The sequence below is a fragment of the Heterodontus francisci genome, chromosome 13 (assembly GCF_036365525.1).
Source record: "Heterodontus francisci isolate sHetFra1 chromosome 13, sHetFra1.hap1, whole genome shotgun sequence".
Classification (NCBI taxonomy): domain Eukaryota; kingdom Metazoa; phylum Chordata; class Chondrichthyes; order Heterodontiformes; family Heterodontidae; genus Heterodontus; species Heterodontus francisci.
Window position 1 is genome coordinate 16,565,401 of NC_090383.1, and position 24,747 is coordinate 16,590,147.

General features: G+C 43.6%; 1 protein-coding gene across 6 annotated transcripts in view; it reads right to left on the bottom strand.

Moving 5' to 3' along the window:
- Positions 1 to 24,747, bottom strand: part of cfap61 (cilia and flagella associated protein 61) — a 271,251-nt gene that overhangs the window by 118,498 nt on the left and 128,006 nt on the right. For all 6 annotated transcript variants that reach the window (XM_068044406.1, XM_068044407.1, XM_068044405.1 and 3 more), the window contains one exon: positions 13,741 to 13,868. In XM_068044406.1, the coding sequence (XP_067900507.1) occupies positions 13,741 to 13,868 (128 nt within the window). The remainder of the gene's footprint in view (positions 1 to 13,740; positions 13,869 to 24,747) is intronic.

The following is a 24,747-nucleotide window of genomic DNA, read 5'->3' on the forward strand; positions in this document are numbered from 1 at the left end:
TTCACATTGGCTGGCTTTATCAAGGTGAAAGTACCAGCAAGACAGCAATTAATAACGGCCTTCTTGGTTTAAAATCAAGTCTTTTATTTAAATCATTAAATATATAAATAATTTATACATATTTTGTAGAACATTAAGAATTGGTACAAATACCAGATGCATACAAATAAAAGCAATGTGGACACTGACTTGCTAAAAAAAATGCTCCAAGAGAAATGAGAGAAAGTTCATCTGAATATTTTTCTGATGCACATAGGCATGTTGCAAATAACATACTGGAAGCACTGGAGATGGGGGTGAGGAGGGAACCCAGAATTTCATTATATGCCTCAAATACAAGTTTGCATTAACTCAGGAGCATATATGTTGAATGTTAATGCTGCCTGAAAGTTTTGCAAATGCTCTTGAGAAAACTGCCATAGAAGGTTACAAAAGCAAAATACTGCAGATACTGGAAATCTGAAACAAAAACAGAAGATGCTTGAAATACTCAGCAGGTCAGGCAGCATATGTGGAGAGAAAAGCAGAGTTAATGTCTCAGGTTGATGACCTTTCATCAGAACTGGCAAAGGTTAGAAATGTAGGTTTTGAGCAAGTGAAGCGCAGGAGATGCAATACTGCCCTTTCACTCCTCCCGTCCCACCGTTCAGGACCCCAAACACTCCTCCCAAGTGAAAAAGCGATTTACTTATACTTCTTTCAATCTAGTATACTGTATTTGCTTCTCGCAATGTGGTCTCCTCTACATTGGGGAGATTAAACGCAGACTGGGTGACTGCTTCGCGGGACATTTCCATTCAGTTTGCAAGCGCACCCTGAGCTTCCTGTCACTTGTCACGTTAATTCTCCACCTTGCTCCCAACTCTGATCTTACTGTCCTTGGCCTGCTACAGTGTTCCAATGAAGCTCAATGCAAGCTCGATGAACAGCACCTCAGCTTTCGACTGGGCACTTGACAGCCTTCCAGACTCAACATTAAGTACATTTTAGATCATAACCTCTGCCCCCATTTTTTTTCCTTTTCTCAAGTTTGTTTTTGATGTTCCCCGCCTGTTTCTTTCTTAATCCCTTTATTTTGTATTTGGCTGGCTGTTATACTGCTATCTACAGCTCATCCAGACACATCTGTTGTTTCCTTACTTGGCTTTGTACCACAAAACCTTTTGTCATTTAATGTCTCCAACCCTCCACCCTATAGTAAGATAGGAGCCAGAGTAGGCCATTCAGCCCCTCGAGCCTGTCCCGCCATTCAATGAGATCATGGCTGATCTGCGGCCTAACTCCATATACCTGCCTTTGGCCCAGATCCCTTAATATCTTTGCTTAACAAAAATCTATCTCAGATTTAAAATTAACTGTTCGAGCTTCAACTGCTGTTTGTGGGAGAAAGTTCCAAACCTCTACCACCCTTTGCGTGAAGAAGTGCTTCCTAACATCTCTCCTGAATGGTCTGGCCCTAATTTTTAGACTATGCCCCCTAGTTTTAGAATCTCCAACCAGTGGAAATAGTTTATCTTTATCTAGCCTGTCTTTTCCTGTTAATATCTTGAAGACTTCGATCAGATCACCCCTTAACCTTCTAAATTCTAGCGAAAACAGGCCTAATTTGTGTAATCTCTCCTCGTAACTTAACCCCTGTAGTCCAGGTATCATTCTTGTAAACCTACGTTGCACTCCCTCCAAGGCCAATATATCCTTCCTGAGGTGTGGTGCCCAGAACTGCTCACAGTACTCCAAGTGGGGTCTAACCAGGGTTTTGTACAGCTGCAGCATAACCTCTGTATCTTTACACTCCAATCCTCTAGATATAAAGGCTAGCATTCCATTCGCCTTTTTGATTATTTTCTGTACTTGCTCATGGCATTTTAAAGATCTATGCAACTATCTATGCACATGAACCCCCAAGTCTCTTTAGACATCCACTGTACTTAACCTCTTCCCATTTAGAAAGTATCCTGCTCTATCCTTTTTTTGTCCAAAATGGATAACCTCACACTTGCCCGCATTGAAATCCATCTGCCACAGCTTTGCCCATTCACCAAGTCTGTCAATATCTCCTTGCAATTTTATGCAACATCTTTCTTTCTTTGGCCTCCTTATCTCGAGAGACAATGGATACGCGCCTGGAGGTGGTCAGTGGTGTGTGGAGCAGCGCCTGGAGTGGCTATAAAGGCCAATTCTAGAGTGACAGGCTCTTCCATAGGTGCTGCAGAAAATTTTGTTTGTCGGGGCTGTTACACAGTTGGCTCTCCCCTTGCGCTTTTGTCTTTTTTCCTGCCAACTGCTAAGTCTCTTCGACTCGCCACACTTCAGCCCCGCCTTTATGGCTGCCCGCCAGCTCTGGCGAACGCTGGCAACTGACTCCCACGACTTGTGATCAATGTCACAGGACTTCATGTCGTGTTTGCAGACTTCTTTAAAGCGGAGACATGGACGGCCGGTGGGTCTGATACCAGTGGCGAGCTCGCTGTACAATGTGTCTTTGGGGATCCTGCCATCTTCCATGTGGTTCACATGGCCAAGCCATCTCAAGCACCGCTGACTCAGTAGTGTGTATAAGCTGGGGATGTTGGCCGCCTCGAGGACTTCTGTGTTGGAGATACGGTCCTGCCACCTGATGCCAAGTATTCTCCGGAGGCAGTGAAGATGGAATGAATTGAGACGTCGCTCTTGGCTGACATACGTTGTCCAGGCCTCACTGCCATAGAGCAAGGTACTGAGGACACAGGCTTGATACACTTGGACTTTTGTGTTCCGTGTCAGTGCGCCATTTTCCCACACTCTCTTGGCCAGTCTGGACATAGCAGTGGAAGCCTTTCCCATGCGCTTGTTGATTTCTGCATCTAGAGACACGTTACTGGTGATAGTTGAGCCTAGGTAGGTGAACTCTTGAACCACTTCCAGAGCGTGGTCGCCAATATTGATGGATGGAGCATTTCTGACGTCCTGCCCCATGATGTTCGTTTTCTTGAGGCTGATGGTTAGGCCAAATTCATTGCAGGCAGCTGCAAACCTGTCGATGAGACTCTGCAGGCACCCTTCAGTATGAGATGTTAAAGCAGCATCGTCAGCGAAGAGGAGTTCCCTGATGAGGACTTTCCGTACTTTGGTCTTGGCTCTTAGACGGGCAAGGTTGAACAACCTGCCCCCTGATCTTGTGTGGAGGAAAATTCCTTCTTCAGAAGACTTGAATGCATGTGAAAGCAGCAAGGAGAAGAAAATCCCAAAAAGTGTGGGTGCGAGAACACAGCCCTTTTTCACGCCACTCAGGATAGGAAAGGGGTCTGATGAGGTGCCGCCATGTTGAATTGTGCCTTTCATATTGTCATGGAATGAGGTGATGATACTTAGTAGCTTTGGTGAACATCCAATCTTTTCTAGTAGTCTGAAGAGGCCACATCTGCTGACGAGGTCAAAGGCTTTGGTGAGATCAATGAAAGCAATGTAGAGGGGCATCTGTTGTTCGTGGCATTTCTCCTGTATCTGACGAAGGGAGAACAGCATGTCAACAGTCGATCTCTCTGTACGAAAGCCACACTGTGCCTCAGGGTAGACATGCTCGGCCAGCTTCTGGAGCGTGTTTAGAGCGACTCGAGCAAAGACTTTCCCCACTATGCTGAGCAGGGAGATTCCACGGTAGTTGTTGCAGTCACCGCGGTCACCTTTGTTTTTATAGAGGGTGATGATATTGGCATCGCGCATGTCCTGAGGGACTGCTCCCTCGTCCCAGCAGAGGCATAGCAGTTCATGTAGTGCTGAGAGTATAGCAGGCTTGGCACTCTTCCCAGGGGCTTTTCCGCTGGCTGGAGAATCAATGGCATCACTGAGTTCCGATTTTGTTGGCTGTATGTCCAGCTCATCCATGACTGGTAGAGGCTGGGCTGCATTGAGGGCAGTCTCAGTGACAACATTCTCCCTGGAGTACAGTTCTAGGTAGTGCTCAACCCAGCGGTCCATTTGTTTGCGTTGGTCAGTGATTATGTCCCCTGATTTAGATTTGAGGGTGGCGATCTTCTTGATGGTTGGCCCAAAAGCTCTCTTAATGCCATCATACATTCCTCTGATGTTTCCGGTGTCTGAGGCCAGCTGAATATGACTGCCTACAATGCCACCTAACTTTGTATCATCAGCAAATTTGGATATATGACTTACTATGCCATCATTCAAGTTGTTAATGAATAATGTGAATAATTGAGGTCCCAACACAGAACCCTGTGGGACACCACTAGTCACATCCTGCCAATCAGAGTACTTACCCATTATCCCCACTCTCTGTCACCTACCACTCAACCAACTTCCTAACCATGTTAATAATTTGCCCTCAACTCCATGGGCTTCTACCTTAGTTAACAGTCTATTATGTGGGACTTTATCAAATGCCTTCTGGAAGTCCATATAAATAACATCCATAGACATTCCCCTATCTTAGTCACCTCTTCAAAAAATTCAATGAGATTTGTCAGGCATGACCTTCCTGTCATGAATCCATGTTGGCTGTCCCTCATTAACTGAAATTTTTCTAGGTGTTCAGTTACCCTATCCTTGATTATAGACTCCAGAAACTTGCCCACCACAGATATCAGGCTAACTGGTCTATAATTTCCTTGGTTCCCCCTTTTACCCTTCTTAAAAAGTGGAGTGACATGTGCAACTTTCCAATCCAGAGGGACCACTCCTGAATCTAGGTAAGCCTGAAAGACTATAGTTAGGGCATCTACAATGTGCTCCCCTACTTCCTTTAACACCCTTGGATAGAAACTGTCAGGTCCTGGGGATTTCTCACTCTTTAGTTCCATTAATTTCCTTGTTACTGATGTTTTACTTCCGTTAATTGTATTAAGTCTCTGTCCCCTATCGGCTATTAATTTTTCCTGGACTTCCGGCAAGTTATCCTCCTTTTCAACTGTAAATACTGAGGAAAAGTAACTGTTCAACATGTCTGCCATTTCCCCATTATCAATGACAATATCTCCAGTTTCAGCTTTTAGTGGGCCTACATTGCTCTTGACCACCCGTTTTCCCTCTATGTAACTATAAAATTTCTTCTTATTGATTTTGATGTCCCTTGCGAGTTTCCTTTCATAATCCCTTTAGTAGCTCTTATAAGCTGCTTTGTGACCCTTTGCTGGTCTTTGTATCTATCCCATTCGGCCGGATCTGTGCTGCGTTTTGCATTTTTGTAAGCCCTTTCTTTTATGCTATCCCTAATCTCTTTAGTTGTCCATGGCTGTTTTTTCTGTGAAGTGGAGCTTTTTCCTCTCAGGGGTATATACTCGCTCTGTATTTCGTTAAATGTTTCTTTAAATATTCTCCACTGTTCTTAAGTCGTTTGACCCATTAACAGATCTTCCCAGTTTACCGTGAACAGTCTCTGTCTCATCCCATTAAAGTCAGCCTCAAGTCTAAAATTCTAGTAGCTGATTTGTGCTTTTCACTTTCAAACGCTACTTTGAATTCAATCATGTTGTGATCACTATTCGATAAATGTTCACGCACAATTAGGCTACTAATTAAATTTGGCTCATTACTCATAACTAAATCTAATATTGCTTGTCCCCTTGTTACATCTAGGACATATTGTTGTAGGAAACTATCCCGGACACATTCCAGAAATACACTACCTTTCTGACAGGTGCTAGTCTGCCTCTCCCAATCTATGTGTAAGTTAAAATCCCCCATTAATACTACTCTGCCTTTGTTACACACTTGCCTAATTTGTGCATTTATACAATCTAACACCTCAGAACTGCTACCAGGGGGTCTATACACAACACTTATTACAGTTTTAGATCCTTTTCTGTTCCTCAGTTCCACCCATAACATCTCCACTGGATGCTTTCCCCTCATTATATCCTCCCTCACCAATGAGGTGATATTATTTCTAATCAATAAGGCTACTCCACGCCCTCTGCCATTTTCCCTGTCCCTCCTGTAAACTTTATAACCAGGTATATTTAGTTCCCAGTCCCGACCATCCTGCAGCCACGAAGAGATCTTCCCTTTTGTTCTTCCATCTTTCACTTGCTCACTACATTTATAATCTTTGCCAGTTCTGATGAAAGGCCTTTGACCTGAAACATTAGCTCTGCTGTTCTCTCCACAGATGCTACCTGACCTGCTGAGTATATCCAGCATTTTCTGTTTTTGCCATAGAAGGTTCATTTACCTGAAATGGTTTCTGGAGACCTGTAACTATTCTCTCTGAATGCCCAGCAAGTTGAAGTGCTCTTTACATATTAGCTATTACTTAGAGAAATGCTGGAAATTGCAATGGTTTGGGTGCAACATTCATTACAAAAGATGTAAAATCAGCTTGGAAATAAGTTGCCACCGCATTTCAGCTTGACAAAGTGGGTGCCATTTTCTCAAGTAAGGGGAGGCGAGTTTTGGTGTGTGCGGGGAGTTAAATGCCCTAAAAGTTATGTCAGGTCAGGACCCCGATGTTATCCCACATTCTTCTGGATTTTACCTGGGTGAGTTCCTAGGCAAGCACGGAACCCTCCGTGACTGTCAGGAAAGCAAGGAAGATACTTAAAAAGCCAACTAAGTCCTCCTTTATCCCTGCATTCTGACTTTCCCTGCCAGTGCTGTTTCAACATCTCACCAGGCTGGAGGAAGTGAGTGCACAGCGTGAAGTCATTGTTCTGATGAAAGGTCACTGACCTGAAATGTTAACTCTGCTTCTCTCTCCACAGATGCTGCCAGACCTGCTGAGTATTTCCAGCACTTTTTGTTTTCATTTCAGATTTCCAGCATCTGCATTATTTTGTTTTTATTTTAGTGAAGTCATTAATGCCTGAAACTGACCTGCTATCAACAGTATAAAGGCTGAAATCGGCAAGCTTGTGGTTAGCCACAATGAAAGGCTAGTGCTGACAGGAGCAGTTCTTTCATGCCGAATTCACTACTTTCTTTGGGAATTGCAATTTTGTTCAGCAACTTTCAAGTTCCTTGGAGTCCACTGTGCTGAATCCTAATGTTTTGCCTCTGACTTCACTGCAACATGAGCACGACCTATGCTGTTGTAGCTTAGACCCCTGAGAAGATACAGAAGCTTGATCCAGCCCAGCAGTCACAACAACAGGAGTGGAACACCAGAAGCAGCAGCAGCAGCTGGCTTGTCCCCAGCCACACAGAGCTACACCTTGAAGGAGGCGATACCCCCAGAACTGGGTCTGTAGGTCAAGCCAAAAGCAAAATATTGCAGATGCTGGAAATCTGAAATAAAAACAGAAAATGCTGGAAATACTCAGCAGGTCAGGCAGCATCAGGTCATCGACCTGAAATATTAACTCTGTTTCTCTCTCCACTGACCTGCTGAGTATTTTCAGCAATTTTTGTTTTTATTTCTATATGCCAAGGGTCAGCTTCCTCGACATGCCGCGATTAGCTCTCGCAGCAGGTAGTCGCAGACATCTGCAGCCTTCTGAAGGCAGACCTCCGTTCAAGTGGAGCAGGTGGCCATGCATTACCTGTGGCTGTCAAGGTTACCACAGCCCTCAATTTCTTCGCGCGGGGCTCCTTCCAAGGATCTGCTGGCGACATCTGTAGGATTTCACAATTTGCCCAGGCCACTGATGCCATCTTTGCCAAGGCCGCCAACTATCTCCACTTTGAGATGGAGTGAAACTCAAAATGGTTGTCGGCATAGCTTCACTTGCAGGACTTCCACAGGTCCAGGGGATGACTGATTGTACTCATATGGCAATCAAGGCACCATCAAATCAGCCAGGTGTCTTTTTTAACTGGAAGGGCTTCCACTCCCTTAATGTGAAGCTGGTCTGTGACGACCACCAGAACAATATGCAAATCTGCACCAGGTATCTGCCATGACTCCTTTACCCTTCAGCAGTCTCATGTACCACAGGTCTTCCCTCCACCAAACAGCCTCAACGATTGGCTCCTGGGAGACAAGAAATAACCACTCAAGACCTGGCTGCTGACCTCACTGAGGAACCCTATCACAGAGGCACAGGAGAGGTGTAACAGAAGCCATGTCACCACCAGAACAACAATAGAGCAAGCCACTGGCTGAAAGATCTGGAGGCACCCTTCAAAATGCCCCAGGAAGGGTCTCCAGTACTGTTGTGGTCTGCTGTGCCCTTTTCAACATGGTGCTGTAGAGTGGACTGGAGCTGGTGCAAGAGGAAAGTAGACAGCACATGGTATCCTCGGAGGAGGAGGAGTATAAAGTGCCATTGGTGCCCGCAGCCACACACCTGGCTGCCAGAGAAGCCAGACATGGACTCATCTAGGCACACTTCACTTGAAAAGTGTACTTGCAACATTCAACACTTTCTATCAAGACCCCTGTGCAACCCTACTGCACCCACCTCCCCCACAACACAACCCTTCCTACAGTCACCAGCCAACCATCACAGTCATACCCTTTCCTCCACATCAAGACTGATCATTCCATTCACCAGAAGGAAACTGACCAGGGTGAAATGGGGGATGCAACAAGTAGAGGTCATCACAATGAGGCGTTCACATTAGCTCATGCTTTCATTGAAATAAAGAGCATTTATGAAAACTGTGATAAGCACCCAAGTGAAACTCTTTGAGCAACTAAGACATATTTCTCTTATGCTTTCTGTTACGTCTATGTGGTGCTACTACTGTGGCTTCAGCAGAGTTGGAGGCAGGCTGCTTGTTCCCCTGCTCTGGATTTTGGAGCCCATGAGGGCCCTGCCAAAGACTGCCCCACCCTAAGGAGAGGTGGAGGCATCGTGGTAATGTCACTAGACTAGTAATCCAGAGACCCTAATGCTCTGGGGCCATGGGGCTGAATCCCACCATGGCAGATGGTGAAATTTGAATTCAATTAATAAATCTGGAATTAAAAGCTAGTTTAATGTTGACCATAAAATCATTGTCGATTGTGTAAAAACCCATCTGTTTCACTAATGTCCTTTAGGGAAGAAAATCTGCTGTCCTTACCTTGTCTGGCTTACATGTGACTCATGACCCACAGCAATGTGGTTGACTCTTAAAATGCTCTCTGAAATGGCCCAGCAAGCCACTCAGTTGTATCAAACCACTGTAAACCCTAAGAGTAGGAATGAAACCGGACAGATCATCTGGCATTGATCTAGGCACCAGAAACGACAACAGCAAACCCAGCCCTGTTGACACTGCAAGGTCCTCCTTACCAACATCTGGGGTCTTGTGCCAAAATTGGAAGAGCTATCCCACAGACTCGTCAAACAACAGCCTGACATAGTCATACACACGGAATCATACCTTGCAGACAATGTCCCAGACAGCACCATCCTTGGGTGTGTCCTGTCCCACCGGCAGGCCAGAGATGGCGGCACAGTGGTATATAGTCGGGAGGGAGTTGTCCTGGGAGTCCTCAACATTGACTCCGGACCCCATGGCCGAGAGGTCATCTGCTAACAGCAGAGTGCTATTGTCTGCCTGATATTCTGTAGGGGTCTCACAATTGGTAGTGGGTGCGGGGAGTGGAAACATAATTGTGGCAGTGCAGGTCTGAACTTTTATTCCGGGGCCTAGAGGAGCACTCCTACTTCTCCTGGCCCCACTAAGAAAATAACAAGGCATGAAAAACTTACCTTTTTGGGCCTTGACCCTCTTTACCACTGGGCTGGCCTAATCAGAAACTCACCACTGATTACTACTCAAACCCCCAGTAAAAATTGCAGTGAGGTCCCAATGACATATTTAGGAACTGATATGCTTCAGTTAAAAAGAACATTGCAGGAGAGCTGCTGAAAATCAGAACTAACAGTTCTTGGCAGCTTCTGGGTGATTTTAACTGCCCACTCGCCCTATTTCTGCACAGCAGGTAGGATTTGTGACAATAGTGAAGAATATCTCATGGTATGTCACAGAACACCCTATGGACAGCACAAAAAAAGCCAAACAAAGAAGTTATTTATTTTCCGTTTTGTTGCTAGAGTGAGGGAAACCTCTGAACAACAGTGATATTGACCATGTAACCTCAGCCAGTTGGACTGGAAGGTCAAGATAGAAAAAAAAAATTTTTAAATAGGAGAAAAGGGAAAAAGAAAAAGAAAGGAGGCAAGAAGTAAAAATTATAAAAGAGGATAGGCAAAAGAGGTTAAGATACAGACAAATAAATCTTTCATTTCTGCAATGCAGTATAAACTTAGCTGCATTTTCAAAATGTAAACAGGTGCCTGACTTCCACTACCTGATCACATTGTTGGAAAGTTGGATAAACAAAGGCTCACTGTCCCCTTTCCCCTACAACTCATGTGATTTTGATGATATAAAATAACTGATAGTCAGTTCTTTGCAATCATTAGAATTGGAATGGTATTACTGCAAGGTAATAAAATTTGCTTTAATTTTTAGGGCATGGCTTTACATCTGTTGTTTTTAAATTTAGCCAATATTTGTCCTTCCTGCAGGACATCACTTCTTCCAGGTGATTTAGTTAGCAATTTTCTGGAACTAGTTCTCTCTGCAGTTACTAGGAAATGAGATTTTTTTTGCCCTGATAACTAAGAAGCATCAATGACTTAGAGATGCCACAGCAGTGATAATAAGTGTATCAACTTGGATGAAAGTACAGTCAGGCCAGCAACTCGTGTGATTCGATCAGTCAGCTGCTATTAACCACATTTATGTCTTCACTGCAAATCAACATCTCAGTTAATTTGCGATTGAAAATCTCACAGCTACAATTTGCCAATATCTCTCAGCAAATGGTTAACATTCAAGAAAGAGACACCCGATCTCCTAATAGGTCAACTCCAAAGTATTTGGTAGGAGTCTTGTAGTATCCTTACAATCTTCCACCATACTCCAAGATTAGCAATCTCCAAAATGTAAAAACTGTAGTTCGGATCTTGTCGTATTTCCTTACATTTCATTAGCTGGAAAGTGATACAAAGCGCATTTGCCCAGAGGCTTTGCATTTACTATGGAGGGACCCTTGATCTCCTTCACCATCTATACCACTTACCTCGTCACATCAGCAATAAAATGAGTCACAGACATATGGCTTTGAAGTGTAATTAATTATACTGTGCAACGAAAGGGACATAGTTCTCAGAGACAGTAAGAAGACACTGCAGTGTCCCATTCAGTGTTCCGTTCTATGTGGTGGACTCTGCGCTCCGCCACTCCCGCTCGGTTCTCCACTTGTGGCTTGGAGGAAGTGGAAGAAGCCTGCTCACTTGTCTCTTCTCACAGGTGAGATGCATATAGCAGTCGAACTTGTTGTGGAGGTCCCCATGGGGGCACCTCCAAAGGCTGTTGTACCTGCATCATTGCAGGGGCAGCGTCCTTCATTTGGCCCTGCAGCACAGCGGTTCCCACTGTCGGAGGAGCCAAGGAGGCCGAGGACAATGAAGGCGCCCTGTGAGGGATGGCACCTTGATCCACCTCCATAACTTCCTCAACCCTTGGACAGCGCACTAGATGCCTGGAGGGGGACACTAGCTGGGGTGCAACTAGAATCCACTCCACCATCTCTGTGCCACCAGTGCCACTGATCTCTCCAGGCTACACAATGTGGCATGCATCCTGTGCATCCACTTACAGTAATGCCGCTTATGGCTCTCCATGAGGTTGTCCATTCTCTCAATCCACTTATAGCCCTTCATCCACTGCCCATGACCCCGCACTGCTTCAGAGAATTCCAACATGTGGCAGCACATCTTGCTGCTGTTCTAGGTAGAGCTTCCTTTCCAGTGATTCCTGAGGCCCTACATATGCGCGCAGATGAACAGGTCTGTGTCTGTCCCCCCTCCTCCGAAGGGGGGGGGGGCGATGCTGTCCACAGCTCCCTCTGCCTCTGGCACCTCCTCCTGCACACTAGTGCCATGCTCCTCACCCAGTGATATACTCTCTAATCACACGTGAGGACCCACCGAGGTGAGAGTATCTGCGCTGGTGGGCAGTGTGCTTGTAAGGTGATGGTGCCTCTTCTGATTCTTTTTGCTGCTCTTGGGCCCATTTCTCCTGCAAGGATGAAAGAGAATGAGATAAGGCACTGCTGTTCTGTATGGCCAATGCTATCTGCTCCTATTCATTAGCAACTGTATGTCTCAGTGGTGACAGATCCTCAGCAGCACTACGGCTCTGAGCCATTCTGCAAAGTCATTAAGTTCTCTGGGCATACACTCCTCTCATGTTCAGGAGCAGCATGCGGTCTCAGGCTCCTCAGCTGGTTGTCTGCTGGAGGATGAACACCCAGAGGCTTGTCCGGAGGGTTGGGATTGCCACTCAGCTTGCCAGAGTGTATGAAGTCACTAATTGGACAGTGAACCCATCTCCGTATCAATTAAGGGGTCGCCCCCGTGAATATCGTGCATCATTGCTGTTTCCCCCCAGGGGCGGGTTTGCGTCACAGCTCACATTACCAGCCCCCAACGTGAAAATTCAGTCCTATGTTTCTGTCATGAATTGACATCTCAAGACTGAAAAGTTCACACACAGGAGTTATCCAATGTTGATAGCTCTAGGCACTAAGTTATGCAGGTCCCAGGACCATGGTTCAATAGTCAGTGTGTTCTGAGTTAGTGTCTCATCCAGGGTAGCAGTTGGAGGTGCAGGCCTAGATAAAGGAGTGGTTTTTCTTACTGATCGCTATCTAGGGACTGCTGTTGGAAAGCACAGGTGTACGAACAAGATCAGACTCAGCATGTTGCTATCCAAAGTCAACAAGCAGGACAACACTTACGATCAAAGGCCATAGATGAAGAATGTTCACTTGACCATACAGTAAATGGCAGATATACAGTAAATGGCAGAACCCTTAGGAGTATTGACAGGCAGAGAGATCTGGGTGTACAGGTCCACAGGTCACTGAAAGCGGCAACGCAGGTGGATAAGGTAGTCAAGAAGGCATTCGGCATGCTTGCCTTCATCGGTCGGGGCATAGAGTATAAAAATTGGCAAGTCATGTTGCAGCTGTACAGAACCATAGTTAGGCCACACTTAGAATATTCCGTGCAATTCTGGTCGCCACACTACCAGAAGGACGTGGAGGCTTTGGAGAGGGTACAGAGGAGGTTTACCAGGATGTTGCCTGGTCTGGAGGGCATTAGCTTTGAGGAGAGGTTGGAAAAACTCGGATTGTTTTCACTGGAACGACGGAGGTGGAGGGGCGACATGATAGAGGTTTACAAAGTTATGAGAGGCATGGACAGAGTGGATAGTCAGAAGCTTTTTCCCAGGGTGGAAGAGTCAGTTACTAGGGGACATAGGTTTAAGGTGCGAGGGGCAAAGTTTAGAGGGGATGTGCGAGGCAAGTTTTTTACACAGAGGGTGGTGAGTGCCTGGAACTTGCTGCCAGGGGAGGTGGTGGAAGCAGATACGATAGCGACGTTTAAGAGACATCTTGACAAATATATGAATAGGAAGGGAATAGAGGGATATGGGCCCCGGAAGTGCAGAAGGTGTTAGTTTCGGCAGGCTTGGAGGGCCAAATGGCCTGTTCCTGTGCTGTACAGTTCTTTGTTCTTTGACTGAGCCCGTGGAGGGCTCAGACCATCCCTGGAACATACCCAGCAAGTGTTAGCACATTCAAGAAGAGGAGAGTAAAGGCAAAAAAAAATTAAAATAAGTAACTTAAATTCTTGTAAGTAAGAGTAAGGGAAGAATTTAATGAAAAGGTTCTGCCAATGTTCTAAAATCATTCGAGCTATTTTCTTGCAGTTTATGGCATTATTACAGTAGCATATTTTCACCAGTGTTATCCTATGCATAAATATCACAAATTGTACACATGCAGAATTATATTACCAGAACACCAATGTTTCTAGGAAGGAGATCCCAACCTCCGAAGCACCAACCACCACAATTCGTGAATTGACAGTCACCTTTGGCTCCAGGGTCAACTTTCGGTTTATGTGGTTTAAAGCGTACTTTGGCTGAAAAGAAATGCACAGAGATCATTAATCATCCATAATTTTATCTCTAGTTCATCTTCTCCAGAAACTGCCAATTCTTGCTGGGGTACAGTTCATTGGGATACCTGATCCAACTGGTTACTCAAAATGCATGAGTTTAGACAGTGAATGTTCACAGACTTCTAACATATTGACAGTGTCTGAATAAAGCGCAATCTTGCCCTTAAATGGTCTTTCGCACACACACGATTTCCAGTAAAGGTCACAGCAACCTGAGCTGAAATTTCACCTTCCTAGCTCAAAAGCACTGAGGTTAATCAGGGCAAATTGCTGCCACTTACAGACATCAATTATCTCAGCAGAGACTAGCGATGCAGTCTGGAAGCTTCTGCTCTGTATATCTTAGTACCAAACATCCAGTGTAGTACAGCAAAACTATTATTTTAAATAAAGTAAGAAAGTAATTAAAGTAAAAAAGTATTAAATCAGGTAATAAAATAATGGGCCTCCTGTGGTTTTGCGAGGTCAAGTCTAATTACATACTGTTTTATTACAGCAGGAGTATTATAACATGTAATAAACAAACTCTTTTATATGGAACTGAAATTAATCTAGTCTCTCTATTTTAATGCTACCATATCTAATTATGAAACATTCTGAGATCAATTAGCAGTTATTTGTCGTAGGTGAGGGAATTTGGAGGAGCTTGTAAACTTGCAACTTTGTAGATTGAGAGATGTTTTCAAATTTCCAGTTCTAAGTCAGCAAGAAATGACTGCCTTACTTCCTTGTTTATTATACTTCTGACAATTTGAAGTTTCACAGATGTGCACTAGCTGCAGAACAAAAATTCTGCTGTTCATTCTTTAACCCAAATTGTAAATCCATCTATAAGTACAGATTAGAAGCGAATCATGGCAGCACAAGAAATACATAAATGATTGCGTTTCATACAATTTATACTTATTTTATGGTATAAATCAGTGAATAACTGCCTGTTGTCCAACAGGATGCACACATGATCATATATCACCACCAATAATAATAAAACTAGCAATTTGAAATTGATAGCAAAGGAAAAGGCAAGAAAGGAAAAGATAAACAACATTTTGGCTGTCAATTTAAAATCTGTTTCATTGCTGTAAACAGAAAAGTGATCACAAGCAATTCACTGATAAATTGATAACAAATTGGGAATAGAACTGCAATTTCTGAAAGCCCTATCTGAAAATTCAAGTTCAAGTTTCCATTTCACAATTTATGATTGAGTGAACCACAAGTCATATACTGTTATTTCAGTTGTGGTGGACTAACTTCTCTAAATGGTGCAAATACAGAAAACAGATTCTATGTGATTCTGGAAGTACAGACCAACTATATTGACTCAACTACAATATTCGCATATTTTACAGTATATATGCAATCCATCGTTCATCACACAACAAAGCTGTGATGTCATGAGTAATATGTAACTACAGTGGCTTGCATTTATGCAGCAACCAGATGCTACACAAACTGGGCCAACTTGCTTCAATCTCGACAAGTTTGGAAATAAACCATAAAGATTGTATTGTATTTTGGAAATGGGAATTCAGCTAATTGTGAAACTGGGTAATCAGCATTCACCTAAAAATGCTTGTCAATATCTTTAAAGCCAAACTAATTTGAAGTAGGCCCCTTTGGAAAGACTTAAAAGGCTTCAGTTTGGCTTCAGAACCTGTATAAAGGCTCATCCTTATGTCGATTTGAAATTGGTGGCTGTAAAAGTTGACCCTATTTCAGATATACATGTATGTGTCTTGGGATGACTGTGGTAAGGAATGGAACATTTTTCTCTTTCTTAACCTCAAATACTCTTAGATCAGCCAAGATATAGGTTAATATGCCTGTGAAGTGCTTTGGGACAGTTTACTACCTTAAAGATACTATATAACTTATTGCTGTTGTTACTCTATGCCACGATTACAGCAGACTTGAATTTCATTGTGAAAATGCAATTCAACTTCGGTTTCACAACAGCAACTCTATACTTTATCAGATAGACCATACAATTCTACACACTAAAGGCTGGATTTTGTTGAGGTCCCGACATCGGCATCCATGTTGGGTGGAGGGGGGTGGGCCGGAAGATTGTACTGGCAGCAGCCCGCCACGGAGTCTGACGGTGGGAGTGCCGGGACCGATCTTCTCAGTGCTAGCGAGGCTCCGTGGCAGCCCCCCTGCCGCTGGAAGACGTGACCTGGCTTTATATATGTAAATAAAGTCCCTGAATAAATTTAAATAAAACACGCACCGATCTTACCTGCTGCCCAGGATCTCCTGAGCGGTGGCCGGCACTCATGTGCCTTTACTTTCCTGTCCAGGAAAAGCTGGCGCCACTGAGATGGGGAAGTGCAGGGGGGCGGGGGTTCCTATTATTTTCAGTGCAGTGGTGGGAGGGGGGGTGGTTTACGAGGTCAAATGTGCATTGCTAGTGAAGGGGAGGGGGGAGGGGGGGAAGGGGTGACCGCTGCACTTTGATCTGTTTGGGGGGAGGGTGGGGGTGTGGGCAGAAAGGTCAATTCTTCGTGGTGTTTTTTGGTGGGGGGGGGGGGGGGGGTGCTGGAGGGGAGAGGGCAACTATTACGTGTAAGTGTTACTGGGTGGTGGGGGGGAGCGAAGGGGCGATAGTTTATTTTGCGGTGGATTGGTGGGTAGGGCTTTAAAATTTGAATGTGGCGGCAGGGCTGGCTGCCCTTTAAAAATGGTGTCAGCGCCTGCGCACAGGCAGCTGACGCTGTTACTGCGTTGCAGAGCCCACCCCTCCATGTGGTTGGGGGGTGGCGGCCTGACCAATGTATTATGTTGAGCCGCCACATGGTAGATCATAGCAGCATTGCGGTGCGCGGCTCATATATGCACGCAGCCATTTTTTCACATGCTGGAAATTCAGCCCTAACTTTGGCATTCTGTAATATTACCATATTAGTACCTTAGTGGCTGTTTTGTGTTCTAAATTGATTGTGACTGTATCAACACATGTAATTCATTTGGGAAAAAGGAGTGGCGATCCGAAGTCCAAGAGCAGTGACAAGAGCGGGACCTGAGGTGAGAAGCAAGGATAAAAGGAGCAGGGGAGAGTGAACAAGAAAAATTAAGGAGTGATGTCACAAGACAGCAGATACGTGAATGGTCGATAAGTAGTACAGTGTTTTTTATTACATTTTGTCTCTCTAAGCTAGGGCAGTTGTATAAACTGTTAAAATCAGGCGTGAATGGTGTCTAGGGGTCTGTCACCATCTTCACCTGGTCTTATTGTAACAGGGTTTAATTGTCAACACACTGCGTTTTGAGCTCCCCCTTTTGTGAATCCTTGTTCATAGCTTTCCAATTATAAGGCAAAACCAACACACCTGGTTTACTCAGGTTGAAAGGAGAAAAGTGAAATTTATTAAAACTTAGACTTAAACTCTAATATAGTTGACACCTATGGATATACGACGCACTCATGCCAGCATGCACACACGATATACACACACAAATAGGGACAGAAAAGAGGAGGAAAATATAGTCGAGAGGGGTTTGAGGCAATATCAGAACAGTTTCTTGTTTACTGTGCTCGAACTCACTTGATTGTAGGTAGTTTTGCTGTTTTTTTGGTACCCAGTGTTCTTCTTAAACCTCGTTCACGTAGGAGACTTTTCCCTCTTTGTGGTTCACATGTTTTCACAAGATTCAGTTCTGTGGGAAAGAGATGGAGGCAGGCAGGACTGGAGAGGAGGTTCTGTTCCAACCGGGAGCACACAGCTTTCTGATTTCAAACACTGTTTTCTCCAATTTAAAACTCTCTCAGTTCCAACCTCTGCAACAGCCAGTTAGTCATCTGACTAAAACTGGTCTGACCACTTCTTCTGTGTATTGGGGAAGCAACGACTGGGTCTCCATTGTTCCATCACTGTCAGTTATTATGCAAATATCTTTCCAGTCAGGGGCTTGCAATTTTAAGTTTTAATGTTCATGTGGCAAAATCATGTGTGCCTCAGTCTTGGGGGGTTTGCCTAACAAATCTAAGAGCTGGGGAAATATATCTATTACTTTATTAAATTAGTAACTTAATAGATAAACTAATTAAATAATAATCTATAAATAATCATTTTAAAAAATGAATTAAATTTATACAGGCTATCATTAAGCAAATAAATGAAAAAGACTGGAGATGATAGGCAGGCTGTGTGTCAGGATTGTAGTATGTTGGAGTTTGTGGATTGTCCCAGATTCCCACAACTGTAGACTCTGGGTTAGAGTCACTGAGTTGGAGTGCTAGTTAGAGACACTCTGAAACATAAGGGAGGGGAGAAATTCTGGATAGATTTATCCAGAACACAATCACACCCCAGAAGAAAGCACAGGTTCAGGTAAAAAAGGGTGTGACTGTTAGGGAGCAGGGTAACAGGGACTTGGGAGAGGTTGAGAAGGAGGTCCCTCAGACACTGGTCCTGTCCAATCGGTAGGATCTACTGGCTACCTGTGAGGACAAGGAGAAAGATTGTGAGGAGGACAGCCACAATGTAGACCAAAACACCATGGCTCAGGAGGCTGCTCAAGTGGGGGACAGGGAAACAACAGAATAGAAATCTGGTAGCAATAACAAATTTTATAATTAGAGGGATGGATAGCATCCGCTACAGTCATAAACAAGAATCCCTTAGGATGTTTTCTACCAGGTGCCAGGGTAAGGGAAATCTCATAGCAGCTGCAGAGAAATTTCGAAAGGGAGGGGGATAATCCAGTTGTTGTGCTCCATGTTGGATAAAACGACATGGGTAGGAACAGGGAGGAGGTCCTGCTGAGGGAATATCAGGAGTTAGGAGCTACATTAAAAAGAGGACCTTGAGGGTAATAATCTCTCGAACCACATGCAAATTGACATAGAAACAGTAAGGAGAATGAACATGCAGCTAAAGAGTTGGTGTGGGAAAGAGTGCTTTCTTTTCATGGGACACTGCTACCAGTACTGGGACAGGTAGGAGCTGTGCTGAGGAGACAAACTCCAATGTTCCTGCTAAGGTGCGTGGGTACATGGCAATGCAGCTGTCTAAAAGGTACCATGCATGCCTTGTTCTGATAAGTAATGCATGTGCGCAGTTGCGCAAAAGAATTTAAAGGGACGTGCTCTAAAAAAAAGACGACATATTGTAATTAAATTTTGATAGAAACATTGAAGGACTAACCTGAACTGGGATAGGATGAGTGTCTTAGCAGAAAGGGTAAAGAGGAAGGTGGCAAAGGCTTTAACCTAGTAAGATGGGGGAGGGATGTACAAGAAATGAAATCAGCTTAAATCTACAAAACAGGAAAGAAGAGAATAGGAATGAATAAACTAATCGAGGACTTAGACAGTCAGGGCATAAATAGATTTATGAAACAGGAGTGTAAAAAGATGATTACTAATAAAGTAAGAGCACCAGCTATTAAAAATTAGTTAAACTATCTGTACGGCAATGCACACAGTCAGTACAATATTGTAGTTGCGGCGAGAGTCCCGACAATGGGCTGGAAAGCCAGGGCAATCCCGTCTCGGCCATTTGTGGAACCCACGGCCGCATTTTACCTGTCAAGCAACTAATTTAACTTGTTTACAGGATGGCCCCCCCAGCCCCCAGGAGCTGCCAGCCAATCGGAGGGCCTTGAGGGTAATAATTTCTCGAACCATGTGAAAATTGGCATAGAAACAGTCAGATCAAGAGAATTAACATGTAGCTAAAGAGCTGGTGTGGGAACGAGTGCTTTCTTTTCATGGGACACTGGTATTCGTACTGGGACAGGTAGGAGCTGTGCCGAGGGGACAGACTCCAATATTCCTGCTAAGCTGCATGGGTGCATGGCAATGCATGGGTGCATGGCAATGCAGCTGCCTGAAAGGTACCACACATGCCTTGTTCTGATAAGTAATGCGTGTGTGCAGTTGCGCAAAAGAATTTAAAAGGACCATGCTCTAAAACAAAAATGACACACTGTAATTTAATTTTAATGGGAACATTGACGGGAACCTGAACTGGGATGGGATGAGTGCCTTAGCAGAAAGAGTAAAGACGAAGGTGGCAAACGCTTTAAACTAGTAGGATTGGGGAGCAGTGCCCACTGCTGGGACTGCGCCTAGAAGAGAGGAAACCATGGGAGCAGTCCACCCTCCCAACCAGCTAAGTGAGGTCTGGGGATGCGGGACCAGTCAGGCAAGCCCCAGTGAGGTGGGGGTGGTTGGTGAGGACGGGGAGGGGTGGTTGCGGCCATTGCCACTGGGGAGCCCTTCCACGGGCCACAGAGTGCCTGAAGAAGAGGCCCCCTCCGAGTCTGCAGGAAGGCTGCCAAGGTTTACCAGGCGGTCTCCCCTTGCAGCAGAGGGCCCACTCGCCGTCAGTAAAATGCCAGTGGCAGCAGGAAGAGGCCCTTAATTGGCGACTTTTGTGGCTCAATTGGCCTCTGGGAGAGCGGGCCGTCCTCCACCTTCTCCAATGCTGGTAAAATGGTATGGCAGCAGGAGGATGACAGGCACTCCATCACCACCACCACCTCCCCCCCGCCTTCCCTCACCATTTTATTTGGCCCCCTCCCACCTCATCCTTAGATAAGGTAAAATTCAGCCCAATGTCTGTAACAAAACAGGGGTACTGGAGGCAATAATATGTTGCCAGGAACCAGACATAGGGATTACTGAGACATGGCTACAGCCAAATCTGGACTGGGAAGTAAACATTGTGAGGTATAATGCATTTAGGAAAGAGAGAGAGGGAAAAAGCAGAGGTGGAGTAGCTGTACTTATTAGGAAAAACACAATGGCAGTAGAAAAAAAGTCACATGGCTATCATCAAGACAGAAATAGAATGTATAAGAGATAAAAGATAATAAAGGATCAACCACAGTAACAAGGGTAGTCTACAGACCACCTAACAGTGAAAGGGAGGTGGAGGAGAAATATGCAAACAAATTAGGGAACTGAGTAAAAAAGAAAATCATGGGTGATTTCAACTACCCTGATATTAATTGGCCAGATGAGGTAGCTAAAGGGCTAAGGGCCTGGGGTTCCTATAATGTGTACAAGATTCCTTTATGGCCCAAATATGTTTAGAAACTCAACCAGGAAGGATTCACTACTGGATTTAGTAATGAGGAACGAGCCACAGCAGATAAAAGATGTAAAAGTAGGTCCCAACACATAGCCTGCCCTGCATCTCTAGTCTAGGCAATAGTGATCATAATATTATATGTTTTAAGATAATAACTGAGAAGGACAGAAGAGTGATGAATGATGAAGGGTAACAGATTGAAGAAAAGTCTATTTTGAGAGGCTGAGAATAGAACTGGGAAAGTAAAACAGACAAGAATATTGGCAAACAATTATGCAGAACAGCAACGGGAAACATTTAAAATGGTGTTCAACAGAGTCCAAGAAAAATATATTCCACTAAAAAACAAGAATAATAAGTCATCATGGATGAATAAAGACCTAAGGAAAAATTGAGGGTGAGGAAAGCAACATACACTAAGTACATGGACAGCAGGGTAAAGCATGACAAGGGAGAATATAAAGAAATTAAGAAGAGAAGTAAAACAAGCAATTAGGAGGACAAAGAGGAAAAATTAATTTAGATTGCCAAGGAACATAAAACAAAATAGTAAAATATTTTATTGGCACATAAATTAAAAAAGGAACGCTGTGATGGGAACAGAGCCACTCAATGATGGATGGGTTAATACACAGGTAATGATAGAGAAATGGCAGGAATATTGAAAAATTACTTTGCTTCACTATTTAGCAGGAAACAGGACAGGTGGACATGACATCGGATGATGAGATTAGAAATGAGATAACTGCATTTAAAATTGAAGGAGGTGAAATATTTAATAAACTAAGCAAACTTAAAGAAGATAAAACCCCTGGTCCGGATGGATTATATCAATGCTTTTAAAAGAAACCAGGAAAGAAATAGCAGAGGCATTACTACACATTTTTAATAATTTGTTAGAGAAAGGTGTAGTTCCAGAAGACTGGTGGATAGCTAACATTATACCTATATTTAAAAAGGGAGATAGAACATGTCCTTGAAACTATAGGCCAGTCATCTTAACATCAGTGGCAGGAAAAATAATGGAATCCCTACTGAGAGAACATCCAGAAAGCAAAAATATAATAATGAATAGTCAGCATGGATTTCAAAAGGGAAAGTCTTCCTTGACCAACGTCATTGAATTTTCTGACTATAGAGACAGTAGACAAGGGTAATGCAGTAAATGTAATTTATCTAGATTTTCAAAAGGCTGCCAATAAGGTACCACAAAATAGACTAATGAATAAGGTCAGAGAATGCGGAGCCAAGGGATGAGTAGCAGAATGGATAGCTAGCTGGTTTCAAGGCAGAAAGCAGAGAGTAGAGGTAAAGGGTACTTTTTCAGAATGACAGAAGGTGGAAAGTGGTGCTCCTCAAGGATCAGTGCTGAGACCACTGTTGTTCATAATTTATATTAATGATTTAGACTTTGGAATAAAAAAACACAAGTTTCTAAATTTTCAGCTGGTACCAAATTGAGGGGAGATATTCTATACTGAGAAGGACTGCAACAAATTACAAGAACACATTAACAAACTTGCAGAAAAGCCATATAAATGTGAATGAATTTCAACATAGATAAATTTGAAGTATTACATTTTGGCAGGAAAAATAAGAATTATTAGAAAGTAAGAATCTAAATGAGATACAGGAGCAAAGGGATCTGGGAGTATGAATACACAAATTACTAAAAGTAGTGGCACAGGTTCATAACGCCATAAAAAAGAAAACCAAGCACTAAGGTTTATTTCTAGATGGATAAAATTGAAAAGTAAAATCATAGAATGGTAACAGCACAGTAGGAGGCCATTTGGCCCATTGTATCCATGCCAGCTACTAAGCTAGTTCCACTCCCCTGCCTTTTCCCCAAAGCCCTACAAATTTTTTCTCTGCAGATAGTTATCCAGTTCTATTTTGAAGGCCACCATACTCTCAAGTAGTGCATTCTAGATCCTAATTACTTGCTGCACAAAAAAGTTTTTCCTCATGTTGCCGTTGCTTCCCGACCCTTCTACCAATAGGAACAGTTTCTCCCTATCTACTCTGTCATAGTTTTGAACACCTCTATCAAATCTCCTCTTAGCCTTTCTTCTCTAAAGAGAGCAGCCCCAGCTTCTCCAATCTATTCTTGTAACTGAAGTCTTTCATCCCAGAACCGTTCATGTAAAATCTTTCTGCATTCTCTCCAATGCCTTCATATTCTTCCTAAAGGGTGGTGCCCAGAATTGGATACAATACTCCAGTTGAGGCCAAACCAATGTTTAATGAAGAATCATCATATTTTCCTTGCTTTTGTATTCTATTCCTCTTGTTATGAATACTGGACTTTGTAGTATGATTATGTTTTAAAAATCTGTGGTCTTTAATGCAGTATAAAAAGGATTTGGAGGACACATGTGACCTCACACCATGTCTGCCCAGAGACACGCCAGGGGTCTTGGTTAACCTGAAAACAAGGAACCTAGATCAAAGACTCTTTTGAAAGCAAAGTGCAAGGTTGTAACACCTAAAAGACAATGGTTTTTGGTCTCCCAGACTCTCAGATTGTAAACAGGAGCCAGGGCTCCAAAAATGCAAATTTGAGTTGCAATTACTAACACCTGGAAACAAAGGAAGGCCCAGATGGTTTTGTTATGGCCAGACTTATGGACTCTGAATATTGTTAAATGCAAATGACTACTGACTTTTGATTCTGGATAAATTTAGCAGGCATTCCTCAGTCTGTAGGCTGTAAGGAATTAAGGAAGACACAAAGACAAGCAGTGGCAGCCTCAGAAGAGAGAGAGAGAGAGAAACAACTGCTCTCACAACACTGATACAGCAAACATTTTCTCAGAGTCGAACCCAGTTCAAAGGCTCATGGCTTGTGGAGGAGAAAAGACCAACAAGGTCACCAGAGATTGCCTTAATAACAGAGGACAATCAAGTGTGCTTGGAAGAAGTGAATGAAGAGGAAATTGGCTTTGTTAAGGGCACTGGGAGATTCAACCCATTGTGACTGGGAGGAGTTTGAAACTTTTAACTGCAAAGATACCATTTCGATGAGAACACTGTGTAACATATAAATGTGGTGAGGGGTTTTCAAGTGTTAATAAGTTAATGGGAAATAGCTTTCACTCCCAGTTGATGAGGTGTCCCAGAGTAGAGTAATCAGATGCTACTCGAAGTCTCCAGGTGAATTTGATGAAACAGTTTTTTATAGATTGGCATTCAAAGTATTTCAGCTGCAACAGGCGTCACACAGTTCGTTCAATGAGAAGCATAGCGAAAGGCTACTTGGATTTTAAAATCATCAGTCTTTTGGTAAAACTTTACTGAGAATTCCAGCAACCACAAATAGGCAATAGAGAGAGTTACTTCTGTAGCAGACTTCTTAGAGTTTCGAAGTAAAATGGAATTTACTACTTAGAACAATGCAAATTGTTCTTTTTCAGGGTTTTTTTCCTCCTTAGGCAAACACAGTCTGAGCTCAATGTAGATTTTCTCTGCTGAGAAATAAATAGCTTCTTTTCAGTGTACAGCACGCTTCATTTGTCTCCAGTTCAAACTGGTTTTAGCCAATTTTTACACACAGTTAAAAGTCACAGTATGCCATGTGACCTTCTCTCTCGCCTGCTGTGGCCTAGGAACAGGTGCAGCTGGCACACTGTGTCTCCCTTAGTTTTTAAAGGCACACTGTTTTTAAACAGAGGGAAAAAAAACAGTTCCATGACACTACACATCAAAAGTACTTCATTGGCTGTAAAGCGCTTTGGTATGTTCCAAGATCGTGAAAGGCACTACATAAATGCAAGTTCATTCTTTATGTACTTCTT